We start from the raw sequence: 16137 nt of genomic DNA, 5'->3' as shown, positions 1-16137 counted from the left end.
AGATTTTGGAAACAAACTTATGGTTACTAAAGGGGAAACGTAGTGGGGAGGGATAAATAAGGAGCTTCAGATTAACATATACACACACTACTATATATAAAATAGATAAGCAACAAGGACCTACTGTAAAACACAGGGAACTCTACTCAATTTTCTGTAATAACTTATATGGGTAAAGAATCTGAAAAAGAATGAATATATGTATACGTGTAACTGAGTCACTCTGCTGTACACCCGAAGCTAACACAACATTGTAAATCAACTATACTCCAATAAAAAAAAAAAAAAAGTTTCACACAGATGATTTTGTATAATCCCATAACCCTTTATTTCCCCTTACTCCTATATTGCTCTTCCCCCCTTCCCTCTCCCCACTGGTAACCACCAGTTTGTTCTCTGTATCTGTGAGTCTGCTTCTGTTTTATTTACTAGTTTATTGTATTTTTTAGATTCCACAAATCTTTTGGGGTTTTTTTTGATATGGCAATTCAAACAGGTATGACGTGATATCTCACTGTAATTTTAATTTCCCTGAGGATTAGTGATGTTGAGTATCTCTTCATACACCTGTTGGCCATTTGTATATCGTCTTTGGAGAAATGTCTATTCAGGTCCTTTGCCCAACTTTAAATCAGGTTATCTGTTTTTGGTTTTTGCTATTGAGTTGTAGGATTTCCTTACAGTTTTTGAACATTAACCCTTTATCAGATATATGGTTTGCAAATATTTTCTTTTATTCCACAGCTTGCCTTTCACTATTTTGTTTCCTTTCCTGTGCCGAAGTTTTAGTTTGATGTAATTCCATTTGCCTGTTTTTGCTTTTGTTGCCTGTGCTTTTGGTGTTATATCCAAGAAATCATTGCCAAGGCCAATGTCAAGAAGCTTTTACCCTATGTTGTCATCTAGGAGTCTGAGTTTTAGTTCTTACACTTAAGACTTTAATCCGAGTTGATTTTTGTGTAAGTTGAGGGTCCACTTTCATTCTTTTGTATGTGGGTATCCAGTTTTCCCAACACCATTTATTGACATGACAATCCTTTCCCCACTGTGTAAATGTTAAAGTCAAAACAATGAAACTTCAAGAAGCTAACGCAGAATTATCTTCACGACCCGGGGAATAGGAGAGAGTTCTTAAATAGAATACAAAAAGCACTAACTATAAAGGAGATCAATAAATTTGACTTTGCTAAAATTAAGACTTTTGCTCATTAAACGATACCATAGAGTAATAAAGTGTAGTAGCGCAATGTATTATGTCCTTCACAACTAACTAATTTTTAAAGACATTGTCTTTATTCATCCTACTAGCTGCTAGTAGCTGTGTTTTCTTTCTGAGCAGAAAGAACTGTAGAAGTGCTGGAATACCAAAAATAAAAATTAAAAAGCTCAAACCAGCAACCCAGTAAGAATCAACAAACTAATTTATGTAAATACCAAATTTAGTTATTACAAAACTTCTAGTGATATGAAAAAAACACATACTTTATCAATTAGAGTTTGATTGCCATGTTTAAATTATTTCACTTATTGATATTTCTTTAAACGAAGGATGGAGAGATTATTTTAAGCTGAAACCCCAAATAATGACAAGTGACCCATCGTTGTTTTGAGCTTGTGAATCGTGACAACGGCTGTTTTCTTTCCAGCCCATAATCCCTGACCTCAACCCAAGCTGTCAGGAGTGGTGGGTGGGCAGGCTTGAGGCTGAATCTCATTCTACACTCTGTGTCTTCCTGTAATCAAGAGGATAGAAAGCTAAAAGCTCCATTTCCCAGACTTTCTTACAGCTAGAATTCTGAATGTGATGTATTTTGGTTGAGCAGATGCACCTATAGAAGGCAGAGGAGAGATGGAGGGTATGCTAATGCCAGCAGATAGGGAGGCTCATGAAAAGGATTTTTCTGAGGTATTACTGACAGAGACCCCAGTGTTTAGAAACAAGGTTCCTAAATGGTAAGAGAATGAAACACAGCATCTAACATGGTGTGGACACGTTAGATGACACTATCCTGATGCTTGCCACGTTGGTATACTTTGGGATTGAGTGGTTTCCTGAACTTAGAATAGAAGCAGCTCTGTTGGGGACGTCCCTGGCGGTCCAGTGGTTAAGACTTCGCCTTCCAATGCAGGTGGTATGGGTTCGATCCCTGATCAGGGAGCTAAGATCCCATATACCTCACTGCCAAAACACCAAAACATAAAACAGAAGCAATATTGTAACAAATTCAATAAAGATTTTAAAAATAGTCCACATGGGAAAAAAAAAAAAAAAAAGCAGCAGCTCTCTTGGTTGACCTGGTTTTGCAATGTGGCATTTGAAGTCATTCCTTAAAGTTCTGTCAGTTCTCAACAATTTTATGCTCAAGTTAATATTTTGTTAAAAAAAAAAGTACTCTCTTGCTCAAATAAATTAACTCTGTTCTCTGAACTTTACTGGACCTTAATATATTAGACCTTAATACATTAGGGTAATGGTGATGGTTCTGAGGCGGTAGTAAGGACACTGTCCAGAACTGTGAAGGGTCTGAGGTTTCACCCTACTTGCAAGCTACAAGTTAGCCTGCCACAATTTCATGGATCCTGGGTCTTAGCCAAATGACTTTATACTTACAGCACAGCAAGCAGCATGAGCTTCACGTTCTCATCAGTTCTCCTTGCCCTCCGAGTCCCACAGGGGCAATGCAAAGTGGTCCAGGTGGGCGCTGAGCATGCAGTGAGTTTGCATCACAGCTGAGGAGCCCAAAGTTTAGGGTACCTGAATCTTTTATAATGAGCTCAAGCAAATCTGCCCAATTTTTGCCCTGGAGAGAGCCACTATCTTTATTATACAACAGCAAACAAACCTGCCTTCCTCTCTATGGAAACACAATGTCTTCCACGGCTGTTCACTATACAAATCTCCTTGGCAAAGACAGTGTAGAACAAACAAAGGCTGTCAGAGCTTCTGCTCCCAAGATGTGAGAAACGTAAGAGACCCATGGAGAATTTCCAGAAGACATTAGCCAACTTTTCATTTCAACTGTAGCATGCCTATTTTAGAGCCCAAACCAGGTTTTATCTTTTAAAAATTCACTTTAGTCATGAAATTTAACAAACATTTGTATGCAGCCAGGGACTAATTTACAGCATGGCTTCCATTCATCTCAGTCATGAGAAAATACCATAGCAGTCATTATTAAAGGTATCCATCCATAAATTACTTTTATTTCTCATTAAATGAGCACAGAGTCATTAGCATATTAATAACAGATATGTTTATTATTACATATCCATCAGTGCGGCTTTTAATACCACTTGAAACATGCATATCATCCTAGAGACGAATCAGTTTTCCAGTGCTTCTTATTTGATAGACATTACTGCAAAGCCATTATAAATTACTGAGGAGGTATTTGGTTAAAAAAATAAACAATAAATCATACTGCCCATATGAATCAACCCTTGCTATTGAACAAGAGTTTAACAGTATTTATCTGGTAATTCCTATGTTAACTGGAAAACATCACAGATGTTATTGCCATAATTTTCTTTTATATTGGTGCAACCTTCTACATATTTTGCAGAGTTTTATGAAGTCATTCATTATTTTAGCAGGTAGTTTGATGCAAAGATTGTACTCAATTTATGAAAGTCCACCAAACCTCTAAATATTTTAAATTAAGCCAATTATCAATGAAAAACCCCCAACACACATAATTTTCTGAAAATATGTTTTTTGAAATTTTTATATTTAGTCATGGCAGTAAAATAATTCTCTCAAATTAAGGCACTAAAAGGGCAATGCAACTCCCATCAAAAGTGTTCTAAGAATAATTTACATTTCAAACAGTGCATACATTTCTTATATGTTTGTTAACTTAATGTCTTTATCACTTAAAACCACAAAGAAACATATTATATAATTACAGAAATGATGTACCCCACAAAATGCTTTTAAACTTGGTTCTTTTGTACAGTTAGTTCCTAATGTCTCTAGTAGTAAAATAACTCAATATGGCTTGGCAAAAATGCATAGATTAAATGTAATTTTTTTTGCCTTCTCCCATTCCCCAATCTACAAACTTGCTGAAACACGTACAGTATTTTGTAAAGCATAATGTAAGATATTTATTTTCCATCAAGTCCACCACAGGCAATCAACAGTAAGGCTTTTAAATTCTACAGTGAGGGCACTGAAGTCAAGTGATGTCACTGCTTTCTTAAAATAGTTTTGTATAGTCTTGCAAGAGCATAAAAACTGAAGTTATTAAAAAAAAATTTCAGTTGTCTCATTTTGAGATATTTTCTTTACTCCTTCCATGAGCTGATCTTGATAGTGATGGCCATTCCACTTGAAAGTGAAAGTCTCTTCCTCTCACTCGTATGAGGAAAACTGTGTTCTATCATGATTGACAGGCGTTTTCTTAGAAATTCAAAAAGGCAGCACCTTTTTAAAAAAATATATCTAGCTAAGCTTTCCCTCAATTGTATTTGCATTACATAGTAATAATTAATCTAATCTACCTGTAGGCAAACCCGCAATAAAAAACAAAAACAAAACAAAACAAAAAAACAATCCTCAGTGTGCTTTTGTGCCAAAGCAAGGACAGAATAACAGCAATCTTAACCCTGAAGCCTGTGATATTGTGTCAAAGGAACAGCCTTCTGCTCTGCATGGTAAAAGATGCCTGGTTTATCAGGTAGCATCCCACACAATTCCACAAGGCACTAGGTCACATGGTTAACTGTTGAGGGAAAAAAATAAAAAATTTAAGAAATGTACGCAGTTTAAAAATTCAGAAAACAAAAATTGGAAGGAAAGGTACATATACATTATATATAATAGTTAATACACAAAATTTGGAAAACAGGAAAATGGAAAAACACACTATTATCTCCTTTTTGCTTCTACTTTGTTTCAAACACTTTTTTCCCCCCACAAAGCTATAAAAAATTTTAAGTATTTTAGATTCAGCTTTTATCCTATATAGGAGAGGGACAATACAAGATTCTACAGAAAGAAGTCCAGAGTGAGGTGATAATGCACTGGAATAGTATGGTAGCTGAGGAATACAGAAGGAGGAATGGCTATGAGTCATTTCAAAGAATTAGACTTGGTTATTGATAATATGGAATGAAGAAATGGGATAAATTAAATATGGCTTTAAGCCTGCTTGGAAGACTTGGGTGACATCAGCAGAGAGGCAAATCAGTGTTAGGTCTCAGCTTCTAGATTCAAATGTCCCTCTTAATATAAGGATTACACTCTAGGGAAAGTTGGTATTTGGTATAGGAGAAAAAACATAGGCTTCAGAAATGGATAAAAGTGGGGTCCAACCTGACTATGCTACTAGTTGGCTGTGTGATCTTGTGCAAGTTGCTTAATTTCTCTGAGCCCCATTTTTTCATGTGTTAAATGAGAACTTAATGAGTTATCATAACCGCTCCTCAGGAAAGGGTTTATGTCCTGTAATTGCTTGTTTTACCATATAAATATTTTTGAAAAAATTCCATCAAAACGAGATAAACTATACTCTCCCAAAAAGAAGAAAAGAAGGATACTTAACTGGGAAGTTTATTTGTTAACACTGATAATACCAAATAATTTTGATTAAAAAAAAAATCTGCCAACATAGTTAAAAATAAAATGAGCAAAGTTTTACATGAAACTATTTACATTAAAAAGGGGTGAACAACAGTCGTTTAAAACATTAAGGGCTAAATATGTACCATAACCAATGACAATAAAACCTGACATTGAACTAAATAAATATGACATTTATAAACATTATTAGCTTCTAACAAGAATCAGTTAAACTAATTTGTGAAGTCATTTCAAGTCATATATAAATACCCAGATACAAACGATGCCCTTTATGGGGAAAAGAACAATCGGACTCTGGATTTTAATAGATATTATCCAATCACATACTCACAGTTAAAAAGGTTAACATTTCAATCCTTACCTAGTTTTTCCAGATGTATTTTTGACCACTTTCCGGAAAGACTGATTTGCAGTGGATCTTGTAGAAAGTGTTCGAGGCGACGCACGAACAAAACCAGATGGTGGATTCTTAGGAATCTTCTTTACTAAATGAGTTACCCATTTTTTTTGTTCATCCTGAGAACATGCTAGTAGCAGCATATCTCTTGCTGATGTTACATCATAACTTACTATTTTAAGAAAAAAGAGCACAATTAAGGTCACACAATACCTAAAAGAGCCTTATCAAATATTCTTACAATTTAAAAAGATTTACTATGCTTAATTAAGCTTGGACAATATCTTGTCTTCTTAATTCAATTAAGTCGGAAAATTTAAAGAGAAAATATTAGTCATAAATTAGTAAGAAAAATAAAGTAAAATCAGAAATATGCATGTGGCTCCACCAGTGCCAAAATATTACGTCTTATTATCTTTTTTCAACTTGGTATAGGAAATGCCACATCTGAAGAAGTTATTTCATTGGGATTTAAGTCTCTAATTTGTTACATGTTATAAAAATAATTTTCATGCCTTACCTTTACATGGAGAAATTAAGTCCTCTTTCTTATCTAAGTGATCTCTGTGGCACTTAACGTGGCACCTTCGACATTCCAGGGCAGGGGGTGGCTTAAAAACATGCCAGAGAGGTTTGGCACAGGCCTCACAGTTGGCGGGAAAGTGGTAGAGGGTAGGAATGAACTCATGACCTTTGTGGTTTTGAAAATTAGTTTTCTCAGCTTGTTGTACTGGTTCCATCTCTACGTCTTTTCTACATTCACCTTCATTTGCGTATAGTATCTACATTTAGGAATGGTAAACAGAAGATCAAAAAAAGGTCTTAATCTATACATACAAGTTTCAAATGTATAAAAGTATTGGTGTATTTACATTTACTTCACAAATACACTTAGTATTTAGGTAAAGGATCTTCTAAAATTATATTTTCAGATTTTTACCTGGAATATTTTAGGAATTTCTTCAGTTTCAGCTCTGTACACATCTCCTTGGGTTACAGGACGAACATGAAACAATTTACTAAAATGAAAAGAAATATGATGTAGGCCATTATAAAAACTCATTTATAGCAAAAGACAGATATTTCATTGAAGAGAACACAGAGGTGGCAAATAAGCATAGGAAAAGATTAGTCATTAGAGAAATGCAAATTAAAATCACAGTAAGTATCACTATACTCGTAGCAGAATTTTTAAAATAAAAATAGTAATAACACCAAATGCTGGTGATGATGCAGAGAAACTAGATCACTCATACAACTGTGGGAGAAATGTAAAACTGCAGAGTCACTCTGGAAAAGAGTATGGCAATTTCTTACAAATCTATATATATGAAAACCTGTACATGAATGTTCACAGCAGTTTTATTTTTAATAGGCCAAAATTGGAAAAAACTTAAATGAATGGTTAAACAAACTGTGATATAGTCATACGATGGAACACTACTCAACCACAAAAAGAAAAAAACTACCTCTTGGATGGACTTCAAGGGAATTACACTGAGTGAAAGAAGCATATCGAATGTTACATACTATTTGATTCCATTTACATAACATCCTTGAAGTGACAAAATTATACAGATGGAGAACAGATTAGTGGTTGCCAAAGATTAGAGAGGAGTACAGAAAGGGTGCTTCCTATGGCTATAAAAGGGCAATGAAGAATCCCTGTGATGAAACTATTCTATATTTTAACTTGGTGGTGGTCATACAAATCTATACATGTGGTAAAGGCATGCAGGCTGGAAAGGCAGAAGTAAAACTATTATTATTTGAAAATGACATTACTGTATACATAGAAAAGCCCTGCGGAATCCACACACATACACAAAATCTCTAAAACTAGTAAGTGAATAGCAAGATGAATATTCAAGGTTGATATACATAAATAAAGAGTGTTGAAATAACCAGATATCCACATGAACAAAACAAAACAAACCCCGCCCCCCAGAAAAAAAATTAACCTCAACCACTACTACTTTTTTTTTTTTCTTCTTTTTTGGCCGCGCTGCAAGGCACGCGAGATCTTAGTTCCCCAACAAGGGATCAAACCCGTGCACCCTGCAGTGGAAGCGCAGAGTCTTAACCACTGAACCGCCAGAAGACCCTCTACCACTACTTCTTACCAAACATAAAAAGAAACGAGATCAATCAGAACTTAAAAATAAAACCTAGAAGAAAACATAGAATACCTTCACAATCTTTGGGCAGGCAAAAATGTCTTGGACAGACTACACAAAAGGCAATAACCCTTTTCAAACCAGTGATACATTGGTTTCCATTAAAAGACACCATAAAGAAAATGAACTGGCAAACCACAGACTGGGAAATATTTGCACTACATATTCCTGACATAAAATTTGAAGCCAGAATATATACAGAACTTCTGTAAACCAGCCTTAAAAAGATAAGCAGCCCAATTAAAAAATGAGCAAAAGACTTGGAGACACTTAAGAGATACAAATGGCCAATAAATACATGGAAAGATTCTTGCCATCATTAGCCATAAGGAAAATATAAACTACAACAAAATAGCATTTCACATCCATTAGAACAGCTAAAAGTCAGACTGACAACACCAAATGTTGGTGAAGACGTGAAGCAACTGAAACTCAAATATTGCTGTTGAGTATAAACAGTATAACCTTTTTTGAGAACTGTCTGGTAGATTTATTTACACAAATTTACTATATGACCCAGGATTCCACTCCTAGGTATTTTACCCATGAGAAATGAAAACTTAAGTCCACAAAAAAGAATGTTCAAAGCAGTCTTACTTAAAATAGCTCTCTTAGAAGCAACCCAAATGCCCATTAACAAAAGAATGGATAAACAAACTGAGGTATATTCATTCAATGGAATATTACTCAGCAATAAACAGAACAATCAATACACACAGCAAAACACTATGCCGAGTGAGGGAAGCCAGGCACAAAAGAGTACATACTATAAATTGGATTAGTATGAAGTTCTAGAATAGGCAAAACTAAATCTCAGTGATAGAATTCAGATAATCTTTTTTTTTCCCCTTGAGGAGGCACAAGCAAGCTTTTTAGGGTGATAGAAATGTTCTTTATCTCGTACTGGGTTTGATTATGCGGGTGCTTACAACCATCAAAAGTCACTGGACTGAACACTTAAGATGTATGTATTCTATTGTATGAAAATTACATCTCAATAAAAAGGTAAAACAACAATAACAACAAACTCTCATCAACATAAAAAGTATTTAAGTTAGTTGAAAGATGTCTTTCTTATTAATGTTTATGTATTATTCCAGTTAAGCTGATTATTTAAATTTTCACAACTAATGTCTTTTTAAAATTGAGAAATAAAGTATCAGTACTCTCTGGTACTTGCTCAATTTTTTTAACATTTTAACTATAATCAGCTCCACAATGTTTAATTACAAAGGAATGGCAAAACTTCATTTTAAGTTTATATTTCTCTGTCGTACCCACCACACTTCACTCTGAATTTGTATGTTATTGCATATATTTTACCTTTCCTGCTACTAGCCTGTAAGCTCCTCAAATATGAAACTGTCTTACTCATTTTATACAACCTACAACACCTATGATAATACAGGCAGCAGTGCCTAAGAAATGGTTTTAGAATGAATACAAGGAAAAAAACCTAAGCTTATTACAGACCTCTTTGACCTATTATTAAAAAAAGAAAAGATATATTTTATTTCCTTCTTAACAATGACCACATAATCATATACTTTGAGATGTTCTGTGAACATAAAACCAATAAACACTTGAAATTAAAAAAAATTGTCTTTAGAATACATCGATCAGGTATGCAAAATTTCCCCTCTCATATTTTGATAAAGTAAGATTTAATATAGTTATTATTTAAATTTGTTAAGAAAAAAGTCAATAACGTTTAAATAACAAAATATAAACTAAATGGTAAGTCTAAAAATAATTGATTATCGTAGGTTAACACTCAACAGTCTTAAAATTCAATAAAAGGCAACTTACTCAATGTCCAATACCATAGATGGATTGGATTGTTCCTTATCTTGTTCATCATTATAAAACAAAATTTTTTTGCTGCTTACCACAACATACTGAAATGAGAAAAAAGGGGGGAAGAGATAAGAGCAGTATTAACTTGGTTTAAAGTGATAAGCACAATACTTGCCATTTATATCTAGATCATATTGTAGTAATCTAAAAACAATGCCAATAATAGGACAGTTAATACAAGTTGTATGCTTTAAAAGTAAAATATATAACAAAATATCAATTAGAAAAACTGAGGCATATTGTACCTGTTTCTTCCAGCCGTATCTTTTGATATTTCCTCTATTTGGTATTGAAAGCCAACCTTCAATTCTTGATTCTAGAAGAAAAAAAAAAAAATAGTGTTCAGCCTTAAATTGTCACAAAAGGAAAAGCTATTACAAGTTGTCTGACAGCATGCAGCAACAGGCATTCGAACACAGCTAAATGAATAAGTGCTATAATTTGCTCTTTCATGCTTCAATCACACAAATCAACTTTAATGGCCATACAAATACTGCAGAAAAAAATTCCAAGCCACTTTCCGCATAAAATTAACATTCAGTACTCAATTATAAAAGTATGAAGTAACAACAGTACCCTTAATAGCCAGGCAAGACTGGAATGGATTGCAGCTTAAATGGGATATGATACAGAAGACTTTAAATATCATTTAACATTCATATAAAAGTATTTAGCAAAAAAAAAAAAATGCAGCAAGTGGAACAAATCAGAGCCATGATTTACACAAGAAAGAGCAAGCAAAAGTACACAAGTGTCCTATTACTCACAGAAGGTAAGAATAGAAGATAAATAAATAAGGAATGCAGGCAGAATCAACTAGGTATAAAGAATAAGAGACAAGTATTTTATTTGTTTTCTCAGTACAATGTTCTGATAAACTTTTTGGTAAAACACCCCAAACAATTTCATTAAAATGTCCAAATTTGGTTGGGAAGGGGTCCTTAATTCTAGTGGTAAATCCAATTACAATTCTTAGCAAACTAAAAGAGGTATAAATAAAGCCTTTCAAGTTTGTAGCATCAGAATTTAATAAACAGTAAAAGAACACAGAATTCAGTTGGTAAAACTGCTAATGTTTTATCAGTTTGTGCATACCAGAAATTCTTTGACTAATTTGATCAATGCATTTTATAATTATTATTACTATTTAAATATAATTAATGTTTATTAAAAATATATGGGGGAAAAAGTTGATTCCAGTTAGAAATGATTATTTTATATCAGGCTAGAGATAAGAACATTTAACCGTTTTTTTAGATTATATTTGAAACACCAAAGAAGGGACAAGTGACCAACTGTAAGGTACAATGCTATAATGTGACATTATACCATGGCTCAAATCATGACCCCTAAGGGGAATATATATTACCCTCCTCCATATAACTTAAAAGTTGTGAAACAATTCGGTCTTACAGTAATGATAACAATAGGTAACATCTACTGTACATTTATTATTTCCCAAGTGCTTTACAAGGAATACCTCATAAATAATCTGTAATAGTCCCATGAACATAGGATATTACATTCTTAGGAATATAGGATAAGATAGGTTCTACTATCATCCTCCATTTACAAATGAAGAGACTAAGGCTTAGCTAGGTGAACTAACTTACCCAAAGGTAATCACAGCAACTGTCAAAACTTTAGGGTTCACCCAGGCAGTCTAATTTCTGAGTTTAAATTCCTAGAGCACAATGATATTCTTTCCTTAAACAAGCTTTGCAGTTAACTAAATCAGGAGTAATGTTATTGTTCCAACTTCTTCCCTGTACCTAATGCCCTATGCTTTTGTTATTCCCCTTCATCTAAATTGTTGTTTTTGTTAAAGTCGAAGAAATAATAAGAAACTTCAGTTCAAACTGATCCCCCTCTTCTCCCAAGTTTTTTTCTTAGTTGCCGTTATTTAGTTCATCAATAATTAATTTGTTCCATCGGGCATTTCCTTGGTAAGTTTTGTGAGAGCAGGGGACCATATACTAACACTTTATTTTATTATTTATTTATTTATTATTTTATTTATTTATTTTTTTTGGCAGTACGCGGGCCTCTCACTGTCGTGGCCTCTCCCGTTGCGGAGCACAGGCTCCGGACACGCAGGCTCAGCGGCCATGGCTCACGGGCCCAGCCACTCCGCGGCACGTGGGATCTTCCCGGACCGGGTCACGAACCCGTGTCCCCTGCATCGGCAGGCGGACTCTCAACCACTGTGCCACCAGGGAAGCCCCACTTTTTAAAAATATATACTTCAAGCCATCTGACACACAGAGTAGGTACCTGATATACCTTTTTTGCTTATTTTGCAATTCTTTTTTTCTGACTTAGCCAATTAAATTCACCCTCTATTTAAATAATGGTTGTAATTTAAAAACCAAAGGGCTGCTTTATATTAAGTAACATACAGAAGGCTGTTGATCATTCACAAATATTCTGTTGTAGAAAAGGAAAAAAGTTACTGCTAGGAAAACTTCCCTTCAGTGTGCCGAAGTCCATTTAATACCAGTAATTCCTCACTAAAAATAAAAGATGTAAAAGCCACTGAAATCTTGACATTTATACAAAATTGTGTATGCCAAAATATTCCTCCCTCCAAGTTATTTCTCTATGAGAATAAATGCCAAAAATATTTATGCTTCCTGGCTCTAGGTTTGAAATATATTTTCAATGAATTGTTGTATGTTGAAGACTGTATGACTGAATGTATGTCATTTCAGTGTTCCTATAGAAATTTTATACATCAAAGGCATTTTATGAATTAAATAAGCCCAATTTTATATTTGCTCTAATTTAAATAAAATGAAGAAATTAGGAACTCAAAAAAGATGCTGAAGATATGTGAAGGTTTTTGCCAATTTAAAACAATAATGTTATAGGAGAGAATCTTAGTCTTTCCTTCTGGTGAATTCCCTTCAGAGAAGCAGGTAAACTAAGCTCAGTGATAAATTTAAAAAACTGCTTACTTCTGTCTTACATGCAAGTTAATATACCAGTTTTTTTTTTAAGTATATAAAGACCTCCTTCAAAACTATGACCACTTGTGACCTAAGTGGCAATCTGAAAGTATAATGCTCTAAATTCTATCTTTTACAATACAAGCACAGAAATCAGCTTCTCCAGATAAATAAAAGAAATGCTGAGGACTTCTAAGTCTATATTATTATCAATAACATACTACTGAAGTACAGAAACAACTTGGTCCCAGGTTTTACATATTTGTAGAGCAATTTTAACTTACAAAAAAATTTAGATGTGCACTACTGCAATATCAGCAATTAACTCCTTTACCCAAATAAGAAAGAGGTTAACTATATGTAAATCAGTATCAAATACAGCCAATTTAAACATCAAAGCTAACCACTGAAGACTACCAAAGTTTACTTGATAAACTACATACTGCTTAAGAAATAAAGGTAGAGAATCACTCCAAAATTCTAAAATTATATTCAGAAGTGATATGAAAAAGAAAAAAAAATCAATGCTCAAGAATTCAGATGTACTGATTATCTCCAATCATTGATTAGATTTGGGCAAAGTCAGAAACTCTTATATACTCAAATACTTGGAAACATACCAAGAAATCCAGCATACACAGGTTTAAGTTACAAAGTCTGAGATCAAGCTGGATGGAAAGAGAATGATGCAGATAATCCATAAGAGATAACGAATATTAATGGATGCTGATACCAGTGTTCTTAATGCTTCATCTATTTTTACATTCTTTTCAGATTCTTAGGTCAATATTTCCAAAAGTAAAGGAAAAAAAACAAGGAAGGAGAGCCAGATATCACCTTAGTCTTTCTGTCATCTAGGCAATAGGAAAACCTTAACCCTAGAGGGTAACCTTTATATTTACAGTGCTAAGGCCACAACCTGCCACAGAACCAAAAGGAGGATGAAGACATAAGAGAATGAAAGTGATATTAAGAACTTCAAAGGGTTATAAGTCAGAGAAGGATAACCATTTTCTCTAAGGTTTTTAGAATTGGGAAACTTAGAGAGATTTAATCTAGTTAATGACAAGATGCCAGCTGAGAAAATGATAGAGGCTGAACTCTAAACAAACAAGATAATTAAATGAGATTCTTTATATTGAATGATGAAATCTAAGAGAAATAAAGTATATTATCAGTTTATCCACCTAACTACTTAAAAAACCATCTCACTGAACTAAAAATATGATATTTCAAAAGGCCTTCATTTTAACTATTTAACTATTCTAAGACCTCCCTTTGTAAATCTGTAGTTTAAATTCATTTATTAGTTTTCCAAACTAAGTAAAATTAATCATCACTTTCAAAAAAATCTTTCAGACACTTGAATGATATGTAACTCTCTCAAATTAAGGATGAATACCGCATCAAGTTTCCGTAGTGTAGTGTTATGTTCGCTTCACAAGAATGAATACCAAAGTTCTTTACAATTCTTCCTAGATATTACCACAAAACCTTAACTTTATTTGCCAGAGATCTAGTAAATGGCAGACTTAGTACATATTTTCAATTTACTAGTAAAATATCTGACACAGAGGTAAAATAACATTGGTAATGATTATCCATTAATTTCTACCTCCAATATGAAAGTCATAGTCTCCAATATGAAAAGGTTCAGCACTACAGAGACCTCTGTAAAGTTCAAACTGAGAACACAGTTAATAGAGAAAGAGATACCCTAATTGGTCTCCCTTTATAGCAATGGAGAATGGCCACCAGAGCCTTTTTGTTTTCCCACTTTGTTTGAACTTTGAAATCCTTAAAAGCAAAATCTCTGAAAATACTAAGCTATTCTAAATATTATATACTCAGAATGGAGCCAGTAGAAAAATTTAAAAATCTCTTTGCTGACTGACTCCTGAGTGGATTTATTAGGTCAGGATTCTGAAATCTAAATGGATATCTCACCTAAGTCTGCCAATCAAACCACCTGATGATGCTTTGAGTTTAGCCTTCCTGAATAAGCCAGGATGAAAGATAAAACTCATTACCTTCTCCCAACCTCATCTTTCAATTCAAATCCTCTAGATAGCATTCACCAATAATGAATCAGTCTCTGAAATGTTTAACTTAATAGAAGGAGAACCAAGGCATACATAGTAAGACATTATAAACAAAGTTAAAGGGAAATGGGTGGGATAAAGGCAAAAACCTTGTCAGGATATTTAACCTACACTAGAGAAAGAATTCCTTTAACTAAATAACTAGAAATATCTTGGGGTTAATGAAGAGGGAACCTAAACTACAATTTCAGTTCAACAAGTGAAGGAATGTAGACAAACAGCCCTAAAATTCACACTCTTTCTTAACTGATGATTAAGTCATAACTTTAGAAAGATGTTCAAACAACGGCTGAAGCTAGAGATTCTTATTAAATCCAAAGTGATCCTCTGATAAGGATGTGCACCTACAAGATTCCCAAGAGGCAGGAGGGTTCAGAGAGCCAAAAATGGGAATACAGAAGGAATTTCTTGACCATTGGAGTAAGAAATATTTATTCTCTGTCCTTCCCTTTCCAGATATCTCATTTTGGGCTAGCAAAGCCACCGAAGAATGAGGGCAGGGATTACACAGAATACAAATAAGAACTGAATTCACTTCCTACTTTGAGTCCCACTTTCTTGACCAAGAATGATAACGTAAAATTTTCTAAGTAGTCTATCAAGTTTCTTATATCAAATTCTCAAAAAACAAGTAATATCTGTTAAAACAGATCCCTATTATATCAAATGTGCTGATTCATATCTTTTTATGCATTATTCAGGAAATACATTAAATAAAATCTATTTTCAAGTTTAGGACCATGTTACAAAACTTTCAAGACCTTGAACTAAGAATATGTAGTAGGTCAATTGTGTTGTGTGTGTGTGTGTGTATGCCTTTAAAATCTGTAATGCATGTTTTAATATATATAACCTATTCATTTCTAAATTGAACCTGTAATACGTGTATTGTTCATCTCTGTTAAAAAAGACATAAATGTACTATAACCTATACTACAATGAACCCAAGAATGAGGCTGTGTTTATTTTTCAATTGATTCTCCACTAGGAAAAAAAAAAGGAAAAAGAAGAAAAGGTCTGAAATCCTAGCTACTCGCTTTTGCCTTTACTTGACTTCCTGCCCCCTCTCTCC

At 33.8% G+C, this 16137-nt stretch overlaps 1 protein-coding gene across 3 annotated transcripts in view; it reads right to left on the bottom strand.

Moving 5' to 3' along the window:
- Positions 1 to 3240: 3240 nt before the first annotated feature.
- Positions 3241 to 16137, bottom strand: part of ROCK1 (Rho associated coiled-coil containing protein kinase 1) — a 146425-nt gene continuing 133528 nt past the window's right edge. For all 3 annotated transcript variants that reach the window (XM_082853759.1, XM_082853758.1, XM_082853760.1), the window contains 6 exons: positions 10261 to 10331; positions 9968 to 10056; positions 6922 to 7000; positions 6502 to 6763; positions 5946 to 6153; positions 3241 to 4724 (listed from right to left, as the gene is read on the bottom strand). In XM_082853759.1, the coding sequence (XP_082709885.1) occupies positions 4721 to 4724; positions 5946 to 6153; positions 6502 to 6763; positions 6922 to 7000; positions 9968 to 10056; positions 10261 to 10331 (713 nt within the window). In that variant the 3' untranslated portion in view covers positions 3241 to 4720. The remainder of the gene's footprint in view (positions 4725 to 5945; positions 6154 to 6501; positions 6764 to 6921; positions 7001 to 9967; positions 10057 to 10260; positions 10332 to 16137) is intronic.

The sequence above is a fragment of the Leucopleurus acutus genome (assembly GCF_964270905.1).
Source record: "Leucopleurus acutus genome assembly, chromosome: 13".
NCBI lineage: Eukaryota > Metazoa > Chordata > Mammalia > Artiodactyla > Delphinidae > Leucopleurus > Leucopleurus acutus.
Note: the sequence above shows the minus strand (reverse complement) of the source record. Positions and strands in the feature narration are given on the sequence as shown.